The sequence below is a fragment of the Salvia miltiorrhiza genome, chromosome 8 (assembly GCF_028751815.1).
Source record: "Salvia miltiorrhiza cultivar Shanhuang (shh) chromosome 8, IMPLAD_Smil_shh, whole genome shotgun sequence".
Lineage (NCBI taxonomy): Eukaryota > Viridiplantae > Streptophyta > Magnoliopsida > Lamiales > Lamiaceae > Salvia > Salvia miltiorrhiza.
In genome coordinates this window covers 29360681-29386467 of record NC_080394.1, presented here as the reverse complement: position 1 = coordinate 29386467, position 25787 = coordinate 29360681, and the positions used below count along the sequence as shown (strand labels likewise).

The 25787-nt window shown below is 32.8% G+C and overlaps 3 protein-coding genes and 2 long non-coding RNA genes across 9 annotated transcripts; 3 read left to right on the top strand and 2 right to left on the bottom strand.

The window, feature by feature from the left end:
- The first annotated feature begins 2535 nt into the window (after positions 1–2535).
- Positions 2536–3395, top strand: LOC130997540 (uncharacterized). Its single transcript, XM_057922879.1, has one exon. It carries the CDS (start codon positions 2720–2722, stop codon positions 3215–3217), a length of 498 nt encoding a protein of 165 aa, XP_057778862.1. The 5' UTR covers positions 2536–2719; the 3' UTR covers positions 3218–3395.
- Positions 3396–5927: 2532 nt separating this feature from the next.
- On the top strand, positions 5928–8010 carry LOC130997538 (histone-lysine N-methyltransferase SUVR3). 2 transcript variants are annotated; one of them, XM_057922878.1, is made up of 3 exons: positions 5928–6803; positions 7001–7408; positions 7597–8010. In XM_057922878.1, exons 1-2 carry the CDS (start codon positions 6218–6220, stop codon positions 7387–7389), a joined length of 975 nt encoding a protein of 324 aa, XP_057778861.1. In that variant the 5' UTR covers positions 5928–6217; the 3' UTR covers positions 7390–7408; positions 7597–8010. The 2 variants fall into 2 exon arrangements, with proteins under 2 accessions (XP_057778861.1, XP_057778860.1); XM_057922877.1 differs by having other exon boundaries at positions 7001–8010.
- LOC130997537 (probable inactive leucine-rich repeat receptor-like protein kinase At3g03770) lies at positions 7466–12037 on the bottom strand. Of its 4 annotated transcripts, none has more exons than XM_057922873.1 (10): positions 11675–12037; positions 11400–11513; positions 11233–11266; positions 9485–10829; positions 9000–9133; positions 8627–8867; positions 8338–8540; positions 8210–8259; positions 7995–8106; positions 7466–7831 (listed from the first exon to the last, which is right to left on the bottom strand). In XM_057922873.1, exons 4-10 carry the CDS (start codon positions 10818–10820, stop codon positions 7565–7567), a joined length of 2343 nt encoding a protein of 780 aa, XP_057778856.1. In that variant the 5' UTR covers positions 10821–10829; positions 11233–11266; positions 11400–11513; positions 11675–12037; the 3' UTR covers positions 7466–7564. The 4 variants fall into 4 exon arrangements, with proteins under 4 accessions (XP_057778856.1, XP_057778857.1, XP_057778858.1 ...); XM_057922874.1 differs by having other exon boundaries at positions 11400–11498; positions 11675–11949; XM_057922875.1 differs by lacking the exon at positions 11233–11266 and having other exon boundaries at positions 11675–11949.
- Positions 12038–19469: 7432 nt separating this feature from the next.
- Positions 19470–21292, top strand: LOC130997536 (uncharacterized). Its single transcript, XR_009093117.1, has 3 exons — positions 19470–19781; positions 20319–20369; positions 21020–21292. It is a non-coding gene; the product is annotated as an uncharacterized LOC130997536 (long non-coding RNA).
- A 2616-nt stretch (positions 21293–23908) lies between these two features.
- Positions 23909–25349, bottom strand: LOC130997535 (uncharacterized). The gene is made up of 2 exons (XR_009093116.1): positions 24795–25349; positions 23909–24171 (listed from the first exon to the last, which is right to left on the bottom strand). It is a non-coding gene; the product is annotated as an uncharacterized LOC130997535 (long non-coding RNA).
- Between the last annotated feature and the right edge of the window lie 438 nt (positions 25350–25787).

Sequence of the window (25787 nt, the reverse complement as noted above, 5' to 3'; positions counted from 1 at the left end):
GGGCCCTCAATTTTTTGGGGCCCTGGGCCGTCGCCCATACCCGCCCGCCCTCAGGGCCGGCCCTGCGTGCATGTGTGTAAATTTTTGCATGAGCGTGTTGAATGAGCTTGTAGAACGGGTGGTCGCGTGGTCCGCCGCTTACGTGTAACGTCTCACAAAATAAAACCAAACTACTCTTGCCTCAATCTTTCTGCAATCCTTTATTTCTCTCTCTCTCGTAAAACCTCAAAAATATTACTCCTGCATAATTTACCCATGTGCTCATAAAATGAGACTGTTTCGTTCTATTATAATTTTCTGTCAAAGATTCGGCTTTGTATCATGTTTAAAACTTTTAATGATCGCTCGGACCTAGCTTTCTTCTGTCCCACAAGTTAGTGTGTACCACTCTTAATTTGTCTATTTTATAATTATTTATTGTAAAAATAAAAAATATTATTATATTATGAACTCTAATTAATATTTATAACTAAAAATTGAAATTTAAAAAAATTATATACCATAACTTTGAATTAATTAACCCAAATAATCAATTATCAATTCAAATAAATATAAAAATAATTATAAACCGTAATTGGATAAGTGAACCCTTGTTAATTATCTTCTTATTGTATTAAAGCATAACAAATTAAAATTGAAGAAAATATAATTAAAAATTATAATAAATTAAGAGTGGTACACACGAAATTGTGGGACAGCTCATGTGAGCTTTTTAACTAATATATATAGGTTGTGATCAGTTCTCTTTTAAAACATATTCGACACAAATTAGTGTATGATTTATAAGTAAATCTTGTTATTATATTATATGGTGGTGATCGTATATACATTATTCATTTTATATGATATGATTTTGATATCTTTGATAATTTTTATGTCTCAATAACAAGATTTGTATCGACGTAACCAAATCATAATTCATAAGCACAATCTATAGTTAGAGCTCATTTAATTTTGCCACATTAAGTTTAAAGTTATAAAAATTAACAATTATAAAAGTGGTCAATTTAAAATATGTTGCAACACAACATGTTACTACTATATTTCAAAAATTGCTCAGGAAGTGTGTGTGTCAACTAAGTGGTAGAGTGGTTAATGCCTATAGGGTAAAAAAATTGATGGTATTATTATTAATCTATATAAAAAAAATTGCTCATAAAAATGTTCGTTCTTTTCAGTCAGAGTGAAATCTAAATTTGATGGTATTAATATGAAAGTGTCTATGTGGTACCTTTAAATTCATGAGGTCGCCTTCTTATCATACTTAGAACCTTTGATATAAGGGGATCATTTGAAATGGGGTTGGGATAATATTTAATGTCTCACAATTTTTGGTGTGTCATTATATATGTCCAATTATTATATTTTTTATTAAAATAAAATTTATTATAATATTATAAATTATCTTTAATTCAATTTTAAAAAATAAAACTTTATATAACATAACTTTAAATTTATCAACCTATTAATTATTAACTAATAAAAGTGGAATTAAATAATAAGAATAATTATATACCTTAATTAGATGGAATAAACTCTAGTTAATAATCACAAAAAATTAAACTAAAGTATATAAAGTTGAAATTAATATATATATATACACACACACACCGTAGATCTTGATGATTCATAAGGACTGAAAATGGTTCCTATATAATTTATATTATAAGAGATGTTTTTATTTTAGCCCATATATATATATATATATATATATATAGATATAGATATAAATAAACACACTATAAAAAAAATTCACTAGTGACATGAGGCTTGGTAGCTATTATGTATGTCATAAAAATTAATAATATTTGATGATGTATCTAATCATTAATAGTTACATTTTCAAACATCACTGTGTTTTATAACATGAATATTAGCTACGAAGCCTGATGACTAATAGAAATCTTTTTTTTTTTGTAGTGACAACATTGAAAGTAAAACATCAAATATAATGTACTAGATCTCAAATCCATTTGGGATCAGCCATAACTTAAGTTTCCCAATTGCAATTTATACTCATTTAATAATATTAATAAAGAATTGCAACTTATTCCAAAGGAAAAAGACGACAACTTATCCTGATTTAGGGGGTGTATTTGTTTAGGACTTTAATAGATTTTTGCAGATTTTTAAAATCTGAGTGTATTCGTTCAAGACTTTTAAAAATCTATGAAAATTTGGGTGTATTCGTTCAAGACTTTTAAAAGTCTATAAAAATCCAGAGGTATTCGTTTCAGACTTTTAAAAGTCTATGAAAATTTAGAGGTATTTAAAAATCTATGGACTTTAAAATTAAAATGACTTTCATTGATTTCGTTCAAAAAATAAATATGAACAAATCCGACCACAAACCACGAGATCGTCCGCTCAAGAAGCTAGTGCCGACTGACACTCAACGGTCGATGCTCACAAATCCAGCGATGGCTGGGCCCTAGCGTGCGGCGCTGTGAAGGAGAGGAAAATAGATTTTAGGGTTCTGTCTGTCCAGCGTCGGCGTGAGCATATATATCTCACTAAACAAGCGGTCCTTGGGTATCGAGCGGGCGCTGGGACTCGGTCCATCACTCACGGGCTCGCAACGACAGCAGCTGATTCGAAATGAAAAAATAAAAATAAAATTCATATAGTGACAGTTGGCGGAGTAGCAATAGAAGTAAGAGAGGGGGCACTGAAACCCCTCCCACTGAAACCCCCAAAATCTAGATCCACCACCCAAATTATGTCCACCGCCGCTGCGCAGCCCGACTCATCGGGCTCAATCGACCCGATTTTCCACGCCGTCCGAGTCCTCCCGTTCTCCTTCCTCCGCCCGCCGCGCCTCCGCCTTAAGCTGCCGTCCTTCAGCCTCCCCTCCGCCATGACGGTCTACGCCCTCATCCTCCTCACCTACTTCATGGTCGTCTCCGGAATCGTCTACGACGTCATCGTCGAGCCCCCCGGCATCGGATCCACGCAGGACCGCTTCACTGGGGCGGTCCGCCCCGTCGTATTCCTGCCGGGCCGGGTCAACGGCCAATACATCATCGAGGGGCTCTCGTCCGGGTTCATGTTCGTACTCGGCGGCACCGGGATCGTGTTGCTGGATCTCGCTCTCGATAAGAATCGAGCTAAGAGTGTTAAGGTATCCTATTCTACCGCCGGGATCGCGTTCATCGTCATTTCTTACGTTATGAGCATGTTGTTTATTCGCATTAAGATCCCTGCCTATCTTCGTTGATGAGGTTATTTTCTGATTTCCGAGCTCTTTGGGAGAGGGATTTCTTTTTTCCTTTTTATTTTTGGTTGTAAAATTGCAACACGGCCAGAATTTCGGGAACCAGTTTCTCTCATGTCGTGCGACTGTTGTTCTGAGATATATAATTATATGAATTAGGAGAAGGTGAAAAACTTTGACACTTTGTTGGCAATGTTGCTGAATTAGTTTCTGCACATTGTTAAGTTAGAATTGGATATGGGGCTGCTGTGAAATTATGGGGCTTCTCACGAGATTAGCTGAATTATTTGATGGGCTTCTAATTAGGTTTTTAATTCTAATCGAGTCTCTTGCTTTTGATCTATATATTCTTTCTTGTCACTGGATATTGGCGAATTCAGTGAAAGAAACAATGTATGAAGATAGATATATTAAGTTGCTGAATAGTTTGGATTTTATAGGCTAAAGTATAATCAGAAAAAGGTGTTTTATGTTTATGCTATAAGGCTGTTTTGGACTATGGATGTGCTGTGTCTTATAGGATTATTTATCGGGATTCAGGAGTGTACACAGGATTGCGCTCTTTCGAAGATTAGATTGGTGATAACATATGTGTAACACAGAGTGAATTTTTTGGTTTTTATTTATCCCATGAGCAAACATGATCAGAAGTTAGGTTGGTGATAAGCCTTTGAATATTTGGCACAAGGGGTTCTATTGCATCCTTGCTATGTGGAATTGATTCAGAATTCTTCAAACATAGATAAAAGCTGTCGTGTGACCATGGTGCTTAGTGTACGAAGCATTTTGTGTAGTAAAGTTTTGTCTACCCTAATAAAAGCAAATCAAGCAACTATTATAATAAGAGGTCCTTTTTATTAGAAAATTTCAGCTCTTTTCTTCTGTTATTGCTGTTCTCATCGGTAGATGCGTAACATTACTGTTTCCTAAGTCGGATGAACCAATTATTATAACTTCTCTACCTTAGTATTAAGTAGCCAGTCTTCTTTGCGCCATATGTATTTCACCTCCCTCTTTATGCCCTTTGTCACCACCTAAGTGTATGAGGTGAGGTCTTTTGCTTTATGCTTCATTCTTATCACCCTAGTGCAGTTTGGACTAAGTTTCTGCTTGTGATTATTAACCTTAGAAAATAGTTAAGTTTTGTCAAATGTAGATGCGGGATGGTTAGTCTGCCTCATTCACAACTGCTTTCTCAATGCTTTTATGCTACCATGTTATATTCTCCTTTTTGAGTTTTTGTGCTATGTATTTGTATATGTTATAGTTCGTAAAAATTGACCTGTATCTTACAGGATTGAGTAGCCAAAATCATTAAAATAATTTTTCGAAGAAAGAGATTGTGGTCTACTTATACATACATTGTGGCTAGCTAAGACCTCGTTTGTTTAAAAATATCATCACAGTTTGGAACTTTGATTCTCTTCCAAAATTCTGATAAACCGATTATTCTTATTCTTATTATTATTATTACTACATTGTTATATTAAAAATTACTAGTTTTTACAATTGAAGAACTCTCTCTAAATTCTGTTTTGGACATCCTGTATACCTCCATCAGTCCGTGTGAGCGTGAACAAGCTAGGTGTGTTAGTTGTTAGTATTTAATATTTAGTGCTTAGTTGTAGGAAACTTTCAATCTTACCATTTTCTAAAAACTTTGTGAACAACTTCAAAGAAAAAAAAATGTGAATATTTGTAAATTTATCACTTGAAAATTTTTCCTTTCGAAGACTGTAAACCTCACTTCTAATGCGGGCGGGGCACGAGGCTTTCGCCCTTGTTCATCAGTCACATATTACTATTCACTATTCAGTAAGAAACTCAAACAATAACACAGTAAAGTGCAGTAACTTAACCTCGATCAGAAGCAGACGATTTTATGTAATGCAATGGACAAAATTGCATCGGTCGCGATAAAAGTAGTCCGTTTTAAGTTTTAACCCCATTCGAATTTGATGAACAATTATTGAAAATGGAATAAATGATTCTCTCAATTTTGTATCTCATTGTTTATCCGATTCCATGTCATTTACACAAAAAAGAATCTAAAATATTGTGGATACAAAGCAAATTAGAGCAGCTTTGGTGAAATAATTGTATCAAGACTTGAACCATAAGGTGGGTCCTCTTTGATAGAAAATGACGAAATATATATATATATTTTTCCTATATATATATATTTTCCCTTTCTTTCACTCTTTTCACACATTTTCTTAATTGAAAATTTATTCTTGGGCAAGAAGGAAAATTTTTCCGCGCAACCCATTTTTCACATTTTTACTTCGATTCATGATAATATTATCCCAAGTTATAGGTGTGATAGTATTTTTCTCATGTTGTATATTTTTATGATCTTTAATTTTATCATCAAAATATATACAATTTAATTCATTTCCCTATCTTTCTCGTTCTATCTCTTCATTTTCTCTCTCTCTCCCTCTTTTCTTTCTTCATAATATTTTCATATATTTTTACACCAAAGACAATATGAGATAAAAAGAGCGAGGATCACTAAAATCTGATACATTTTTTCATTTTTTTCTTTTTTCCTTATTTTCTAATGATAAACTTACAAACAAAAAGAACACATTCAAAGCGTTGTAATTTAATGATATTTTTCATCTTTATGAGTATGAGGCTATCTTTATCAACGCTCCAGCACCACCGATCGTCGATCAAAACAAAACGGACTCATGCGACCATGTGAGTGAGAGGGGCTCATGTTGTATTTGCGTTTCCTCTGTGGGTGATTTCATACATAGCTACAAATTTTCACACCTTATATTATTTTATTTTATTTTAGAGACTATCATAGCTCTTATTTTAAAAAATAATAAAAATATTCATAGAAGAAATACTTCACGTCTTCATCCCTGTAATGTGATTTTGGCCTATCAAGATTGGTATTGGGCCGTTAATGGGATTTTATTTAGTTCGTCAACAAAGTCGAGAAAGTTAGACCTTCGCACCGCCCATGCTCATTACTCACTCAATTCTGCAATGGAGGAACCGCATCGCCGGAAAATCAACGACCGTCAAACCGGTGAAGCTTTCTTCCATTGTGCCGCCATCGTCATCCCTTACCTCAATTCCGCCGAGCTAGCCTCCATCTCCTCCACCTGCAAAACCTTGCACAACATCTCCACTAACGTAACTTCCCGCAGAACCTCCGACGCTTCCAGAGGTTTCGAGAAACTTTCTGTCCCGTTTCACAACCCCATCCCCGGTTATCCCCAGCCCTACTCCTACTTTCTCTACACTCCATCGCAGACCCTCCGCGCAACACCCGACTTCCGGCAGCCATGGGGCTCCGACCACGATGCTCGACCCGATCCTCCGTATCCATTTCTATTCCGCGTCGACGGCGCTGCCGGTTGCGAGTGCACGAACGGCTGCGGCGGCGATTGTTGCCCGTGCTTGAATCTAGAATGCGGTCCGAGTTGCAAGTGTGACTCGATGTGCGGCAACAGGGCGACTCAGTGCGGGGTGACTGTGAGGTTGAAGATCGTAAAAGACGATAGAAAGGGTTGGGGTCTCTATGCGGCGGAGCTAATTACCGCTGGACGGTTTATCTGCGAATACGCCGGTAAACGATCATTTTTGGTTGTGTACCGCCTCAGTTTGGGTTCATCAATCCCTAATTAGTAGGGTTTATTAAAAATTAGGGCATATATGCAGAAATGCGCCTCATCATTTTTTGAGTTCACCATCTTAATTGTAAACTTTTAGTTAATTTCTGTTATGCAATAGCTATAGCATGATCTGGAATTGATTGGTGTGAAGGTGAGGTTTTGCCGACCAAGGAAGCTAGAGAAAGGCAGCAAAACTATGATGAAACGGCGAGGATCGAGCGGCTGAGTCCGGCTCTTTTGGTGGTGAAGGAGCATCTTCCATTTGGAAACACATGTATGAGGATGAACATCGACGCTACCAGAATCGGCAACATTGCACGATTCATCAACCATTCATGTGATGGCGGGAACCTCGACACCGTGATAGTCAGGAGTTCTGGCGCCTTGCTGCCCCGCGTCTGCTTCTTTGCGGCCTCGGATATTCAGGAGGACGATGAGCTCACTTTCAGTTATGGCGACGTCGCCCTCAATGCCGATCCTCGCCCTTGTTTCTGTGGTGCCTCTTCTTGTGCCGGTATCCTACCGTCTGAACACACATGATCGCAGCCACGTGTAAACGGTATCCTGCTGTTTCACTCATCATCACTGCTTGTTGTAATGAATGGATCAATCAGTGTTGTGTTAATAAACTTGATTTTCACTAGCAATATAACAAAGTGCATGTGGAGAGCTGCATTGTGTTGTGTACAACTATATCTTTTTTCCTTCCTATCATTTATTTGCTGATGATTGGCTTCATGCGTGAAGATTGCAGAGGAGAAATGGGAGAGCCGTCGCTGCTTTGAGATGCATCCTGAACCTGAGCAGCAAACTGCAGATTCCAGACTACATCTTCGATGGAAGGTCTTTCAGCTGGATCTTTGAGTAAGCATCTGCAGCATATCCCAATCATTGTTCTCGCGGATTCACCAGAGCACGTGTTTCTAACTGCTGGATCGACTAAACTCCTCGATGAATCCTCACTTGTTATTCTCGCATTCATCTGCATAACATATTTTAAATGAAAGTATTACCAGTTGCTCAGTTTTGGTAGAATATTTTGGCTCTTTTAAACTGATATAAGCTCAGTTAACTTCATTTTACTGCATCCTTTGGTACTTTGGGAAGAAGGGAGATAACATAATGCAATTATAGTTCATGACTACCTCATCTTTTACTGCATCCTCCTCGTTCCTGGAATTTATAGGCTTCCCCGTGATGAGTTCTAGTAGAATTACTCCAAAGTCATAAATATCCAACTTATCTTGATGCTTTGCTCTGTCAATCAATACACATAAAGTCTTCATATTTGCATCAAGAAGAAGCTTATGGTTCCTAGTTTTGCACGTGAAGAAATAACTAGCAACCGGGAGTCACTAACCTTGCCCTCTTATGCTCCTTTGATCCACCAAAAAAGTTTTGGAGACTATCCTGTACAGTTGAGAAGATTTTACATTCAGTTTGTGCAAGAATCATTTGAAAACACAAATATGAGAAGTTTATTCATACCTTTTCCATATTGTCTGACAGCAGAGGCAGGTTGTAGCTGCTGATTTTCGCGACAAGGTTCTGATCCAATAGAACATCTGTTATTTTAATGTTGTTGGCAAAAACACCAGGTACAATTCCTGTATGAAGAAACTGGATACCCTTTGCTACCCCTGTAGCAGCTGCTATGCGCTGAGCCCAGGAAAGCTTCTGTCGACGCCTCTCTGTCAATTACAGTAATACCAACTGGTTGTAAGAGGAACATATACATGAAGCACATCATGACAAGAATAGCCGTCCGTGTATTTACCAGATGTCCAGCTTCTGAGAGTCCCATTGGGCACGTACGCGAAGACCAGAAACACTCTGCTTACACTAGAATCATCCATGTAGTACTCAAAGCAGTGTCCGAGAGCGCTGACCAAATGTTGGTGTCTGAGTTTTGATATCAACTCAATGTGAGGCATAAAGTTCTGAGTTGTGTAATTTCTTCTCAATTTAGGGCATCTAATTGCCACGTAAGAGCCATCTCTCAATCGACCTCTGTACATCTGAGTCCAGGTAGAGGCGGAGATCATCATCATCAATGGCGAGAGTGAGAAACATATATATGCAAGTTAAAAATTGAAATTTGAGAATTGAATCTTGACAAAAAGATGATGAACAAAGTGAATCAAATTTACCTGAGCGTGAGAAGCTTCTCCCATTAAAGTTGATGAATGAAAATTATTTGTTGCCTCCTCGAGCTCTTCCAGTGAAAAGGTCCTATAAGATGGAAGCCCGAGTCCACCTATTTTCATCGCTTGAGTTATATATCCTATAGCACCAATAACATCAAATTCAAACTGTCAAATTAGCCCATTAATCTCTACATTTGTTCACAACCATTTGGCAATGCTTTTCTTGCCATTTAACGATAAACACCTGCACTAATCTTAAAGCTCAATAACAAAAACTAACGACTCTATATCATGAAGCTCATTCCCATCATCAAGTACAGATATGTTTCCATTATTCAATATGCTATATTAGCATTTCATTAAAGAAATTTACTGCCTACATGCATTTTGAATGCTCAATGACCAATGTCACATTCCTTAAACTAAGATCAAAATAGGTGAGCAGCACGACACAGGATCACTTCAAGTTTTAATGAGCAGAAACTTACTTGCATCTTTAAGTATCTTTGAGGTGTAGCATGTTGATGCATTGTCTTCTGAGAATCTAGTTTGAGATTTCTGTGCTGATCTTTTGGCAAGAAAATTCTTGACGAGCAAGTAAAAGGCGCTGACCAAAACTATTCCCACAGCAACTCCACCGCATATGCTTAAGGCAAGAATTACTTTGGAAGCTTGCTTTTGCTTATGAGAATGAGGTAGTATTCCCACAGCTAGAGCCTCGTTCTTACAGAAGGAAATCGGCTGCTGATTCTCATCTCCGGTTGCCAAACAGTTTTCAGCATACAGCGCCACTCTTTTACCCGAATCAGACAATAGGCAGCGGGGCAGTTTTCCAGTCAACAGATTGGCAGTGAAGTTCACATAATAGAGATCATCATTGCATGGCAGACTTTCAGAAAGCATTCCTGTCAATTTGTTTTCTGCAATATTTACATAAGCAATCGATGGAAGAGATAACACAGACACTGGAAACGGCCCCACGAATCTGTTGAGAGAAATATCCAACAACTTGAGATGATTATAGGATTGAACTTTCTCCGGGATGCCAAAGGAGAACCTGTTGTTCCTCAGCACAATGCTTTCGACCTTTTGGCCTACTATTGGAAATCGAGGACCAAGAGCATTGTTTTCCAACTTGATCACTTGAAGATTAGTCAGGCTGCTAAGATCAGGCACATCACCTGAGAAATTGTTGTTAGACAGCACGAGAACCCTGAGGGTTTCCAAATCTCCCAGTGAATGAGGCAAAGATCCATGCAGAGAATTGTTTCTCACATTCAAAACGGCCAGAGCTGAGAGTGAGCCGAGGCTATCTGGAAGCCTACCGGTGAAGTTATTGCTGTCGAGTATGAGAGTTTGAAGGTGTTGGAGTGATGAAATCATCGGTGGTATTTGGCCTTGGAAGAAATTTGAAGTCAAGTTCACTATTTCTAGGGAGGATAGGCGCATGAACTTGCTAGGCAGAGGCCCCCATAGACCTAGAGAGACCAACGTGAGGACCTTCAAACCCGGGAGCCTCACAAGCGTGCCAACAAAGGAATCAATCGAGAAATTCATAGGTAATCTTGGAGCCCCTAAATCCCCCACAATGTGCAGCTGAGTTATGGTTTTATCATAGCAAACGACAGTGAGAGTCGCGGTTGGTTCACTATTGCAGAAATCCATGCCATTTTTCCAGCTACTCAGGAAAGGTGGAGAATTTAGAAGGTCTTTAATTCTCAAAAGAGTTTGCACATATGATGATCCCAGATGCTCTTTACAAGAGACTGAAACCAACATGACAAGCAAAAATGGGACTGCTGATCGATATAATGGAATTGCCATCAGCTCTTCCTGGTCAAGAAAATTCAAAGCATCATAAATGACAGACGGGAAAAGAGACTCATCGAAGAAGTAGAGTAAAATGGGCTATAAATTTGGAGATTATCCCTCCAACTCTCATTAGCATTGCAAACAAACAAAGGAACTCTGAGGTGCAGATTGGAGAGAATAGCCTCACTAAAAAGCAGCAAAATTTAGTGTACAGACACTTAGTTATTTGAAAATGATCTGCATTTTACTAAAGATATGCTTGAACTTATGTTAAATCCTTTCCATTTCATTAAAAATTAAAGAGGTGTATGTTATTTCCATCCATTTAACAAACTATTTGCTCCCCCCCCCCCCAAAAAAAAAAAAAACATAAAAAGCAAACTAGAATGAAGAACATGAAAACTGTATTTGAAGTAATACATACCTTACTTAGCAAATGAATCAAGTTTCTTGTGAACCTATATGAGCAAAATTACTCACCATCATTAACTTTAATTAATTCAAACACTCACTCCCTCACAATATTTCCCACAAATGAAGCAACCAGCCACAAACCATAAATGAGGTGATGCTGAACTACTAACTACTTACCTTCAAATTAAGCAACCATAAACTTCAAACACAGCCCTCATTTCACTTCAGTGAAACTCTGACCATAAAGACTAGCTATAAATGCTGCTGTTTCCCTTCCTGCAAAAAAACTTCCTAAAAAAGGAATAAAAAAAAATAACTTCAAGAATTGGGTCCTCAAGAAGTAGTGCCTAAATAATTTTTTTTTTTCAGAGGAGGAGGAGTGATGATCAGAAATTATTAAGAATAAAGGAGTTTAGCATGCATAGAATAAAACAGGGGTTTCATCAAAACACCTCATTTATCACTTTGATAAACCGACAATTTTCTTTTGGTGAAATCTCTCTTTATGAGCTTTATTCCACAACTGCATTAGTGCTTTTTGAGCTCCATTTGATGGACTGAACAACCAAAGAAAAAAGAAAAGCAGAAACCACCCAAAAAAGAAAGAGAGATTCTTGTTGCAGATTTGAAGAGGAGTCTTTTATTTTATTTGTGTGTTAGTGGTGAGAGCAGTGCGAGTTCGTCATCTACTACAATACATGCACTTTTTTCTGGTATTAAATGGCCATCAGATTTAACGGTGATGTTTTGGTAGTTTGCTAAAACTTGCACTGCCCCTAAATTTATCAATATATAACCACAAATTTGTGACTTAATGGGCACCTATTATTCAAGATTATTTTAGATAAATAAAAATAGAATAGGCTGATTATTATTTAAGAAAATTTTGAAAATATCTTAAATTCTTGATTATTCTACAATTCGAAATCACTTATTCATATAGTATCTTTTAATTGAAAAGGGTAGCATTGCAGAAATCATTATAAACTTATTAGTTGAAATATTTACTTTTATTTTTGTTTTTGTTTATTTCCATAATATCTTCCTAATTTATTTTTAAAAATAATTTAATATTATCCTTATAATCTTCGCTTTTCCTGGAATCCCTTCTCCACTGATATTAATTCAATTATTTTTTGTTAAAATCCGTGTTGATTTACCTTTAAAAAATGTTTCATGAATGGAGGGAGTGTCACAATGTCCATAATCTTTTCAACAAAATATAAAATTTAAAAAGTTATCTCAAATTATATAAATAATTAAGGACTGAAGATATCCTAATTTTTTCACTTAATTACTATATTAACAATGAGGGTCAAACCGCCTAATCCCTACTTTATAAGTTTTAATGTACAAAAATAAGGAATTAAAGTAGTTAATATTTTGCATCTAAAATTTGAAAAGTTTTAACTTTAAAAACAAAATTGTAATATATAGAAAGAAAAATAGGAATATTGTAGGTTTGTAAAAATTTGATGTTTATCTTGTGTTGGGAAGAGAATTTGTGTGATGAACAAAAATAAATTGATTTCACATAGTTAAAAGTACAAAAAATGAAGGAATATTATTGAATTAAATGAGTTTGTGGGATTTCGTTTTCAGAGTCCCCGTCAGCAGTTTGGCGTTTGGCTTTTGTTGTGTGGGGACCCAACCCGCCTGTGGACGGACCTCTTTCTTCTTCCTCAGTTTTCCTTTCCGCTTTTTCACTTTTTTTTCCAACTATTTAATTTATTTCATTTATTTATAATTGGAAAGTAGAAAAAAGAACAGCCAACGTGCTGCAGGTGCAGAATTATTGAGAAACAACAGTACTATGTTGGAAATGTGAGAGTGGATGAAGGATAATTTAAAAAAAAAAATAGAAAAGTTTCCTCCAAGTTTTTTACCCATTTAAAGGGCCTTGCTAAGTTTATAAAATGTCTCTGTCACAAATTTTTATTTTTGAGATTTCACCTGTTGAAAAAGGTTTGTAAAACATATACAGATATTTTCTTTTTTTGGTCTTGGCTAAAATAACCAATCACTTTCCGATATTTATCTAGCCCAAACAAATGAAATACAACCTATATGTATATATATATTTGTATCATATATGTTATGTAATATCTTTCAGATTTCATCTCAATATGCAGACAAGGGTCAATTAATTTTTTTTATTTCCTTCCCTTTAAATGGGACAAATAAATATTAGTACCTTCTTTCAAAAAAAAGAAAAATTAGTATGGCTCCTGACTTGCAAGTTACAAAAGAAGGTGATGGCGAAAGAGGTGATATTAATGTCGGTTGTCGCTAGTAATTAGTAAAGAATTAGTGATGGCGACTGAACCAGAAAGTGTAATAATGCACTGAAAAAGAGGATTAAAGATGTAGTTAATTTTTTTTTAATAATGGTTGAATATTGGACTTAGACTATTTATAATGTAGCTTGGACCATAGTATAGTATTTTTAAAATGGGGGCTCATCTAAGAGCCTAGATCGTAATGGACTATAATAGGGTCAACTCCATCTAGTTGATTCAACCCATGACAAAATGGCCAAATTGCTTTAAAATTCAAATCCTCTACTTTTTTCGCAGATAAAAAGATGAAATAAAAATTCACACACATACTAGGAATGCTAGATGTGGTATAAAATTTGTTCCATATTAGGACTGGATCATGCTTGAAATTAATAATATTGTCATTAAAAAATTTGCCCCAATTTTCTTTTTAGGTTGTCCCCAAAAAATTTGTCACATTCTTTTTATTTTTTATTTTCGTACGTGACCCACCATTAAGTTTACAATTACAACCCTTAAGACACTATTTTTGCACTTGATCCCACCATCAAATTATTTTTTTTTATCAATTTTTATTAAAATTAGTGTCATTCCCTTTGAGGCAAACTTTTGAGGAACAGAGAAAATATAAGTTTTGAAAAAATAAATGTATTATATGGTGGGAAGGTAATTTCATATTAACTTTCCAAAAGACAGATATATTTCAGACAAAACTAAAGATTTCTACGATCTATTATATTAAAATGTCAAGATATAATATCCTTCTTTATCGGGCATGTGATAGTCTTCAAGATAGAACAGAATCCCGGGAAATCAGGGTTGTGGGGCTGTAACAGCGCTGCTATCGATGGAATTTGGTTGGATTTGATTTAATCTTCCGGCCTTCAAGGGATGCATATTTTTGTCTTCATCAAATTCTATATTTACTAAAGATTAAAATTTATTTATCACCCTTCTTTAATTTTTTTTTTAATATATCTAATTTTTAATTCTTTTTTATTTTCATTTTCAACTTTTTTTTTTACATTTTCATAATATCAACTTTTATTATTATGAATTTTTCTTTTTTCTTTTTTACCAATATTTAGCTCAAATATATTCAGTTAAAATTATTTTTATTATATTTATAAATAAAATAATTGAGTTTGTTTCAATTTTATATAAATATGAAAATACAAAAATATTTTCCGTGCATTTCACGAGGTGCAACTGCTAGTTATATTAATATAAATCTTAGTTAGACATTGAGTTCACATTAATTGTAAAACTAGTCCGTCCTCCCGTGCGATGCACGGATCGAGACTATTTTATAATTAAAAATAAATTATGTAATGGCAAAATTTTACCATTTATGAGTTAAATTAATTTAGAATTAAAAAAATCTATTTATTTAAATATTATTTTATTTGAATTGCAATGACAATAACACAAATTTAGATTATCTTATATATATATATATATATATATATATATATATATACACACACACACACACACACATACATATACATATTACAATATGTTGGGAACCCCATGGAATATCGTGTCTTGTTTTGATGATACCAAAATCCTTAGGTTTAATATGTAATAGACTAGAACAGTTTGAACTCAAGTGTTAGAGTTCGTTTCTAGTTTAGTTTGCAGTTCTGAAGACTGAAGACTGAAGAACGAAGGACTGGAGACTGAAGACTAAAGTTACCAACTAAAGTATCAGTTGAAGAATCAGTTCGGAATTGATTACTTAATGTGTGCCCCGTGGACTCAGCGGACTGATACTAAAGTCAAGTATCAGTTAAACATTCTTCCTCGGACTGAACTCCCAACGTTCAAAGGAAGTCACGTGCTCACATAGTACAGCCGCATTAAATGCAGAGATCTCAGGATCATCCCTCTCTGCAGAGGTCATTTCTATTTGGTGGCTACTTTATCAGAGACGTCGCATCTCCTGCTCTTCAACATAGCCGTTCCCACCAAATAAGGAACCTCGAAGATTGAAGCCTCAGCCCAAATTCAAAAAGCTCTCCAACGGAAGAAATCTTGAAGACGTTCTCCGCCAACGGATCTATTCAGGATCTCTCCTATAAGTAGTGCTCGAGGATCACTTCAATCTTCACCGATTCAACGACATAAGCTGAATCTCTGCCAAAATTGCTACTCAGCCCAAAGCTTATCCTCCCCAAAGCTTGAATCGAAGAAGAGAATTTCAAAGCCAAAATCAGTCACTGCTGATTACACACATTCTCTTAGACCTTAGGCAAATATCTGTTTACCCAGAAGCCTAGGTCAAACTTGCTCCAAAGAACTTGTTCTTTGAAGTTTAGTTGGCAAGTTTTTCAAACCTCCTTTCGAGAGATAGAATCGAGTGTTTGAGTGGTAAAAGAGTTCAGGAAGGTACTCTGACCCCGTGAGATCCTAGTGCAAGGTCGTGCTAGGAGTGAGAAATCCAACGCGAGTGAAGTGTTGGTACTGAAGAGTAGAATCTTCAGTGGAACGGTTGTGTGCACCCGACAAGCACACGGTTCGGTTTGCAGTGCACCAGTTAAGCACTTGCGGAGTGGATTGTTGGTCTGATCAACCGACCGTGGATGTAGGAAAGTGTTTTCCGAACTACGTAAAAGTCTCTGTGTTATTTACAGCTGTCAGTTTTACATTCTTACTTGTGTTGTTACTTTTGATAAACTGAATACTGAATAACTACAAAGGGAAACCTAAGACTAACAACGTGCTCAATCGAGGCTATTACGAAACAAAGTTATTTCCGCCGCGTATGATATCAGTCTGACTGATCTATCCTCTGATAGTCAGGAAGATTTATATCATCTATGTTTTATCAAACTCGACTGAAGCCTCTACGTGCATCAGTTAAGTTCTAGTAACTTAACTGATAACTCCTTACTGAAGAGTCTTTCAGTATCAGTCGTCGACCCTGTTTGGTCAAAACTCATTTATGTTAACATGTGTCTTAGTTTGCTTGTAAAGTTTCGTTTTGATCTCTATCTTGATATCCCTATGTTTTTAGAGGAAAGAAAAATAGCCCATAGGTGTATTCTCTCTCCCCCATACACGTATTCGAGACCCTCCGGACCTAACAGAATAGTCATCTATTTTATTTGTAACTAACAATAAAATAATTACTATATCATTTAATTACTTCAACTCTACATCAAACTTTAGCGTGCCTGTGAAAATGTTAAATAAAAACTAATAAATGTAAAGTATATTTAAAATTGCATTTTAAATATATATAAATGTCAATCCAATATTAAGTTTAACTGAGAATATATAAGAAAATATGTTTGTAATACACAAATATAATTACAAATCAAATAAATTGAAACTATATAAGTAATTATATTTCTTATATATATATATATATATATATATAACTAATATTCATCCACAAATTTATATTAAAATTATTACAAATTCAATTTTTTTTAAATTATTATTCAAATTAAATGATTCTAAAATGAATGTATAAATCTCATTTTCCTTAATTGCATTAAAAATTGTTCTAACTAAAAACTTCATAAATAAAAGTGCAAAAACTGATATATAACAAAAATATAGAAAGAGAAGTAAAATTAATGTAAAAAAGTAAAGAAAATAGGAAAAAAAAAACCAAATATTCCACGAAGATGAGTGACACAGATTTTTAAATTTGATCATCACTTGATTATGGTTGTAAATCCAATTCAAATTAATATTAAATTATGATATTTAATTTGATATTCATAATTATTCAATTAAATATTTAAGTATACATACATAGTATATATAATTTTATATTCATAATTATAAAAATATTCAATTTTATATTTAAATAGAGGCCCAAAACAATTTTTTTTGTTTAAAAGCCCAATTCCTTTTTATAGTTTTAACACAGTCCCTTTCGTCTCCCTCCCTCATATCCCTATCTTCTCCAGAACTCCAAACTTCTGCATCTACCCCTTTCCTCAAATGCGGCAGTTTGCCTCCATCTTATCTCTAAAAATTCCTAAACCTTCCCCCTAAACAAATCCGGCATAATTGCTAGCAACACATGCCCGCCATTGTCTCATCGCCACGAACGATTGGTCAAACAACAACAACCAACTGGACCATCGCCGTCGCCGTCCTCCCATCTCTTAGCCTAGCAGCAAATCCATTCGTTCCCCACCTCCTCTATCTCCTTTTATAATTCTTGTTCTCTTTCTACCTAATTTACCCATAAAATCGAATAAAAAATTCGAATAATTTCGAATGATTCATATACCATTTCGAACAATGATTTGGTGTTTCGAATAGTATTTTCTCACGTTTCTATTCGGTGTTTCGCTCCCAAATTTGGTCTCGTATTCTTCTTCTTCCCTGATTCTTCTCTTCTTAATTCGGCTGATTTACGATTTTTGAGTGCATTTTTTGTGCTCGTCTCTCATTTATGTATACTCATATTTTTCTTTTTTGGTACGGGAGAAATTAGATTTGGAAGAGTCGAAGAGAAAACTGCTTATTGATAAGAAAAAATGTGCTTTTTTTTTTTTTTTTTTTTTTTTTTTCTGGTCATAGAGAACTTAGATTTGGAAGAGAGAGAGAAAACTACCTATTGGTTAAAAAAAGAGCACACGTTTATTCAAACGCCCAAAAATTCTGGAAGAAAGAAAACCGTAAAAGAAAATAGTAGAAGGAATTTGGCGGGAAAATATTACCGTTAAACTCCTCTTTTATATTATATATAGATTGAGTGGCAACTTTGTGAATAGAATAACATTTAAAGGTATATTTGTATGTTATATTTTCTCTCTTTTTTCTATTCCCTGCAATTTTATTTTTCTTCAAAACATATGTAACAAACAGAGTTAATAAAACTAATAAATAAGTCAGTAAAAATCTATGAACAAATCAATTATAACATACGAATAATCGTATTAAATTAATGTGGTAAAATTTCGCCAACTTCATAATTTGAACCCATAATCAGAGATTGTTGTGCGTTTTATTACCTTACTCGTTAATCTCAATTCACATTATTATATTACTATTGTATTCCATTTGTTCACCGAAAATATGATGTGATTTGAAGGGCACAAGTTTTAATAAAAAAGATTGGGAGACATGTATAAAATAAAAAAAACGACTCACCAAAATTGATTTGTTAGATAATTAACACTTCATCTGTCTGCATTAGAATAACACTTTGGCTGGACGCGTGTATTAATACAAAAGTTAGTTGATGTATTTTTAATATATAAAATGAGTGGTTGAGGTTCAATTAAATGTGGGTTAAAGTTGTTTTTTTTTTTTTTTTTTGTAGATAACAGTATATAAATAGAAAAAAAATACATAAATATACTTTTGTTATAATATTGTCATTATTTTATAATACAAATATACACCATTTATTGCAAATATTGCGTAACTCTATACTAAAATAGTAATTATATGTTAAAGATATAAGTTATCACTTGTTTATGTTATGAGATTAATTAAAGATAAAAATAAAACTAAAAATATATTATGTGTAAATATATACAAGTAAAAATATATTTAAAAAATTAAATATATGCCTTTAAGTTATTTAAAATATTCAAATGATAAAATCTGATAATATTATGCGTGTATATATATATAAAGATGTATATCAATGAATTTACATGTATACATAAAAAAGAATTTCACAACCAATTTAAGTAGTTATTTGTTTATGTAGTCGAAACGTATTTGTCGAATTTTATCTTGAGTTGATTCTCGATTGAAAAGGATAATGACTTAAATTATATATATATATATATATATATAATTATATATATATATATATATATATATATAGGGATCCATGGAGAATTAGCCTATAGTATAGAATAGAGAATAAATATTGACCGTGTGATTAAGTGGATCTAGCGGTTCCAATTAATTCAGATCACCAATATTTTAATCGAATAACATTACTAAAAAACCATTAAAAAATAAGAAAGGGGTAAATGAGAGATTTACCCATAAGGTAAATCTGGAAAGATCCGAAGCAAACCGAAAATCACTCCCCCACTTCCTATTCGGAAGAAACTGAATCGATTAGGGCTCAGAGATTCCATCGCCGCAAAATTTCTGTACTTTATCCAAGAAGATTGAAGAACAACTGGTTTTTGGGTTTCTCTTCGAAAAATTCTTGTCCAAATTCGAATAGAGCAACTCTTGATTTTTTCGAAGAAGATTGAAGGACGACCATCCGGTGATCGCAGAAGACCGAAGAACCACGAAATTTTCACACAGGGCTGAAGAACGTCGATCTTACTGTGTAAATGTAAGTCTTAGTTGTAATCTCGCTATATCATTTTTCATTCGGAATTTAAAAACACGAAATCTTCATTTATAGTTACATTTTTTACAGATATGTAATTTTTAAGGATTTTACTGTTTCCCAGAAAAAATCTAGCATAATCTAAGAATATTCCACCAAAAAAACATCGAAATAATTTTTCCGAATGTTCGAAAGAGATTGTGAAAAGTATTTATTCTGTGGAAATTAGGGCTTTGGGGGTCCGAATCGAAAAATTATTAGATTGTGAAAAGTATTTTTCGATCTAAAGATTCAGTTTTTTAGAATTATTAGCTTTGAATATATTGAAATCAATATTCATCAAATTTTTACTTTTGTTCATAAATCAATCATAATTGTTCGGTTCATATGATATTTGGTGATTGAGTATATCTTATTATGAAATCTTATGAAATTGCTTTAACTGGTTCATTCTAAAATGAATAATGATTGTTTGGTTTGTATTATTTTCAGAATATAATGTAACTTATTCAATTATAATGATGGTTTATTCTTGTACAGGAGATACCGGAGATACAAACAAGTGTTTTGAAAGTTTATTGCTGTGAAAAGGTAATGTTTTCACCAATATTGTTTAGGATCTGTAAAGTTTTATGGTGGTTTTCGATTTTTAGGGCTATTCATTGAATACAGTACCTTCCTACTTTTATCTCCATATATGTGAATGCACCAATGCAGTCTCTTAGTGAAAAACCACGCCTGAATACAACAAATAATTTCGTGTTCGATGCATCTTATTCAAGAAATTAAAATAATTGTTCACAAATCTGATAATGTCTGTTCAATTATAATGAATAAATAATTGCGTATTTCTTGTTCAATGAATTTTTGTATTATGTTCAGCTTTACATAAGTGGTGTTCAGTAAATTACAGCATGCTATTCAAAATGTTTTTCAGAAAGTTATGTCAAATTCGGTGCGTGGTTATTAGGAAATATTACATCACTTGTTAACATAATTGGTAAAGTTTTTTCTTTTGTGATGGATAAAGCAATTAGTATTCCGTATTCAACACCATATTTTATCTTGTTCTGCATTCAATTAGTTTTTGTAGTAAAAAAGTAATGAGATTAGTGATTCCCTACTTTAATTTCTTTGACATTAATGCTATTTTTTCTTCGAAGCAATATACATATATCCTTTCTTCGCTCCAATATATCTTTAGTTTTTATTCGAAGCTCCTAGTTATACTGACCTTTCAGCATTCCGGGAGTCAAGTCATGAAGAAGTAGATGTGAGTTGCAAAAGCAGTTGTTCATCATATCTAATTTCAAGCCAGGATGACATTTCTCTGGCTCCTTTTCTCTGGCTCCTTGCACTTCAACATGGACCCCAAACAACAAAGGGGATTTTTGTTGCTGCAGTTTAATGGCTCGATTTTTTTTCTTTATTTAGTTCAATATTACAATTGATGTATTCGTTTGATTCTGTAACACCAATATTCATTGAGAAATTGTTATTCGTTCATTCAAAAATTGTTATTATTCATTACATATTATATTCATGAATTTTTAGTAATCACAATTTATAATTAGGAGATACATTATTCACCAAACTATTTTTAAAAAATAATATGATTTATAAAAAAAGTGATTAACATGAATCTTTTTGCATAAGCTTTAAAAAATTATGAATATTCTAGTGAAAAAGTTTGATTATTGATATTTGATTGAGAATTGTAAAAATATTTAACATAACTTTTTTTCGAATAAACGTAAAAAAGTTATGAACATCTAAATAAAATATTCGAATTTTTCTTGCTGACATAAAATATCTAACATAAAACATTTCGAATAAGTAAAGAAAAATTCCGAACATCTAAATAAAATATTCGAATTCCCTTGTTAACGTAAAATATTTAACATTGAACTTTTCGAACAAACGTAACAAAATTACGAACATCTAAATAAAAAATTCGAATTCCCTTGTTGATGTAAAATATTTAACATTGAACTTTTCGAACAAACGTAACAAAATTACGAACATCTAAATAAAATATTCGATTTTTTCTTGCTGACATAAAATATTTAATATAAAACATTTCAAATATGCCTAAAAAAATTGTGAACATCTAAATAAAATATATTATACAGATTATGAAAATATTAACATTTTTTTTGCTGAAAGAATGAAAATATTAACATGAAAATATATTATGTGCACAACAGACACAATTTAATATAAAAGAGATGTAAAGATATGGATGCATAAAATATCTTACAAAAAGTAAGTAGATAATGACAGATCTTCAAATAATAATAATAATAATAATAATAATAATAATAATAATAATAATAATAATAATAATAATAATAAAAGATCTTCAAATTGATGTAAGTCTGCGTATAGTTCTTAGTTTTGTTCTCTGACTATAAAGATGACAATACCTTATACGAATTAACACAAAAAAGATTTAATGATATGATTACTAATTAAAAAAGGAAAAAAAGTCAATATATGGAATAAAAGATACACACTACATCGGATTCGAAAAAATAGATATATGAAACTGATTTCCTATCTAAATGACGGTTACACAATAAAAAACGAAATTACATGCTTAACCTTACGACATTAAAATAAAGTTTGAAGACGGGATTAATCTAAACCGCAAGATCTACTAAATCTAACGCATCATATCAATTCTCCATTCTTAAAAATAAATGCATTCTCCATGGATCCATTCTCTCTCTCTCTCTCTATATATATATATATATATATATATATATAGGGAAGGGATCAAAAAAGAAAGCTAAATGTAAAGAGAATGAAGAATGAATCTTGAGCATTAAAATAAATCAATCTAACGGATCATGTTTTTTTGGATATTAAGTTATTTTTTAATTGAAAAAGGTTAATATAGTAATCCTCCTTTATTGTAACCGATTATGTCTATATTTAAGTCATACATAATCTATTTATTTTTGGGAAGATATGGTACATATCTATCTTTAAGGTAATACAATAAATATTAATATTTTTGTTCCTGAATTGACGTGTTACTGCAATTTTAGAATGATTAATTTTCTATTTTTTTTTTCTTTTTTGGCTGGGTTCATTTGTTCGTAGTATTTGTTTTTGTATTTCAAAAATTATTTTTTAAATGCAGTGAACATATCTTGCAATTGTAGACAAATATAATTAAGAAATCAAATATTTTATTTAAATGTTCATTAATTTTATTTCTTTTTTAGATTAAATAATGTGCAATTACGATATTATTTCAACAAATAATTAGATATGTAATGAATTTTTGTATTTATTCATTATATTTGTATTATTTAACTAATGTGCAATCACGACATTTTTTAGTAATTCATGTAGCATTTTATTTTTTTCATTATTTCAAAACATGTACATATTAATTTGGTTCTTTGTGTGATAATAAATAATTATATTGTATTTGAATATTGTTCAAAACGTACCAAATAAGAATTATATTTTTGTGAATAAGGATACTAATTTGATGAATAACGTAACTGTTACTCATAAATTATGAATAAGAAAAATATTAGTTGAATATATCGTTTTTGAATAAAAACCATATGTATCTGAATAAGGATAATAGCTTGCTGAATAATTTATATGATACTCATAAATTATGAATAAGGAAACTATTTTGTTGAATAAAGTAGCATTTTTCATGAATAATCGTATCTTAATTTTGTTCAAGATTTATCGAATAAAAATCATATTTATGTGAATAAGGAATAAAGTTTGCTGAATAATTTATATGATACTCATAAATTGTGAATAAGGAAACTATATTGTTAAATAAAGTAGCATTTTTCATGAATAATCGTATCTGAATTTTGTCATTTTGGTCAATAATTCGGTGAATATGGTCATTTTGATCACTATATTATTATGTGTATAATTTTAAAATATGATTCGATATCCGAATGAAATAGGCAACATTAATGAATAATATCAATAATTCAATGAATAAAATAAGAATTAGTTTCAATGTGTAAGCTAATATGTGATTCATATTTCATATTTAATGAATATGTCATTATAAGATGTCGAATAATAATACAAATATTCTAAATAAAAACAATTTTTTTTATACAAATATACAATAATTTAAAGCAATTCACTATTCATATTAAACAAATATGTCACTATAAGATGTCGAATAACAATACAATTTTTCTGAACAAACATAAATGACATAGAAATCCAACACTTCATCTTAATTCTATTGAGCTGTATTTTTTTCCCTCTCTTAATGCTCTTCATCCAAGAGTAAATCCAATTCTTGCTTGGTGACCTCTGTGATGTCTGCTTCTCCCTGGATTCCTTAATCACCTCCACAATTGTATAGCGGGAGCTTCAAGTCAAATTTAACATTCTGAATACGATACACTTATTGTGAATAAGCTAGTATTATATTTGAATAATTTAATTTTACAACCAAATAACATTTAAATAAAAAATAATTATTTAATCATAGATGGTTTTACAATTTCGTCAATATTTAATTCACAATCATATTAAAATAAGAAATAATTTCTGCACCAAGAGTCTAAAATGGCACAAACAGTAAAATCAATAAGAGTAAAATATATCTACAGTAAGAGCAACTCGCAATCAAATTCTAAAATACAGCAAACATATGAATAATATACCACCACATAATGAATAACCATAATTTTTAAATGAATAAACTTGTTGGGAACATCAATTAATTCGTTTATTTTATCCAAGCATATTGAGAATAAATAATGTAAAATAAAGTAGCGAAAGATGTGTTTTGTTTCTTCATAAAGTTACAGCAAACTCCACATTTATGTTAGCAAAACTTCAGCAGTTCCCAATCAAAATATCAGTAAAACCAAAATTTTACAATTCCCATTTTATATATATAAGATTTAGCAGAAAATTCAAAAGAGAGAAGATATGAATAGCAGAAGACATATATTCATTCAAAAAATAAAATATTCAGTAAAACATTCTTAAGAATCGCAGACTTACTAAAGAGAACGTCTTTGTGGATACACCTCTACTCGCTAATCTTCGACTAACTATAGATTCGTCAGACGGAGAAGATATCGGTGACCAGAGCGACGGTCCGATCTACTGGGTTGCACTGCACCGACGAGAGAGTGGCGGACGCTGCCATTCACCGCTGTTATCGACGGCGAGAGGGGATGCGGCAAGTTGTGGCAGACCCGCCGAACAGGGAGAAGGAATTGGGGAGGCGGCGCGGTGGCGATTGTAAAACTTGCTGATGAATCGGCGTATCACTTTCGCCGGCCAAACCATATAAAATAAACTATAAAACTTACGTTGTATTGTCGCCGGAAAAATGGCCAAATTCGACGCTGCAATTAGAGTTGAATCGCCGCCTGGTGTAGGGTTTTCTGAAGAGCCAAGTGGTTGTGCGGAAGACGTGGGTTGAGGGGGAGTAATTTCAATTTTTACTAGCGTTAATTTAGGAATGACAGTTCACCAAATAGAGAAATTGACTACTCTACCCCTACACGATTTTTTTATTGCTGTTTTGGTTATTCAGAAGAAAAAAAAGGGGAGATTAATAATTAATTACCTTCAATCTTGACCATTAATCTGTTCAGATTCAATGGTTAAGATTAATTCCTTATTCTCTATACTAAGGGAATTCCTTGTGGATCCCTACCCTAAATAGATATATGAAACTGATTTCCTATCTAAATGACGGTTACACAATAAAAAACGAAATTACATGCTTAACCTTACGACATTAAAATAAAGTTTGAAGACGGGATTAATCTAAACCGCAAGATCTACTAAATCTAACGCATCATATCAATTCTCCATTCTTAAAAATAAATGCATTCTCCATGGATCCATTCTCTCTCTCTCTCTCTCTCTCTCTCTCTATATATATATATATATATATATATATATATATATATATTGTGTGTATATATATGTATATATGTTTAAATATTTTAATTACACACTTTTAATTTTAAATACTATTAT

Bases quoted from the DNA above. Each gene is read 5' to 3' on its own strand.
- LOC130997540 (XM_057922879.1), top strand. From the start codon at position 2,720: ATGTCCACCGCCGCTGCGCAGCCCGACTCATCGGGCTCAATCGACCCG.
- LOC130997538 (XM_057922878.1), top strand. From the start codon at position 6,218: ATGGAGGAACCGCATCGCCGGAAAATCAACGACCGTCAAACCGGTGAA. The intron at 6,804-7,000 runs GTAAACGATCAT...ATTGGTGTGAAG, and splicing joins GTTTATCTGCGAATACGCCG to GTGAGGTTTTGCCGACCAAG.
- LOC130997537 (XM_057922873.1), bottom strand. From the start codon at position 10,820: ATGGCAATTCCATTATATCGATCAGCAGTCCCATTTTTGCTTGTCATG. The intron at 8,868-8,999 runs GTAAATTTGATT...ACCTGGACTCAG, and splicing joins GAGAAGCTTCTCACGCTCAG to ATGTACAGAGGTCGATTGAG. The intron at 7,832-7,994 runs GTAGTCATGAAC...TATGTTATGCAG, and splicing joins AGGATGCAGTAAAAGATGAG to ATGAATGCGAGAATAACAAG.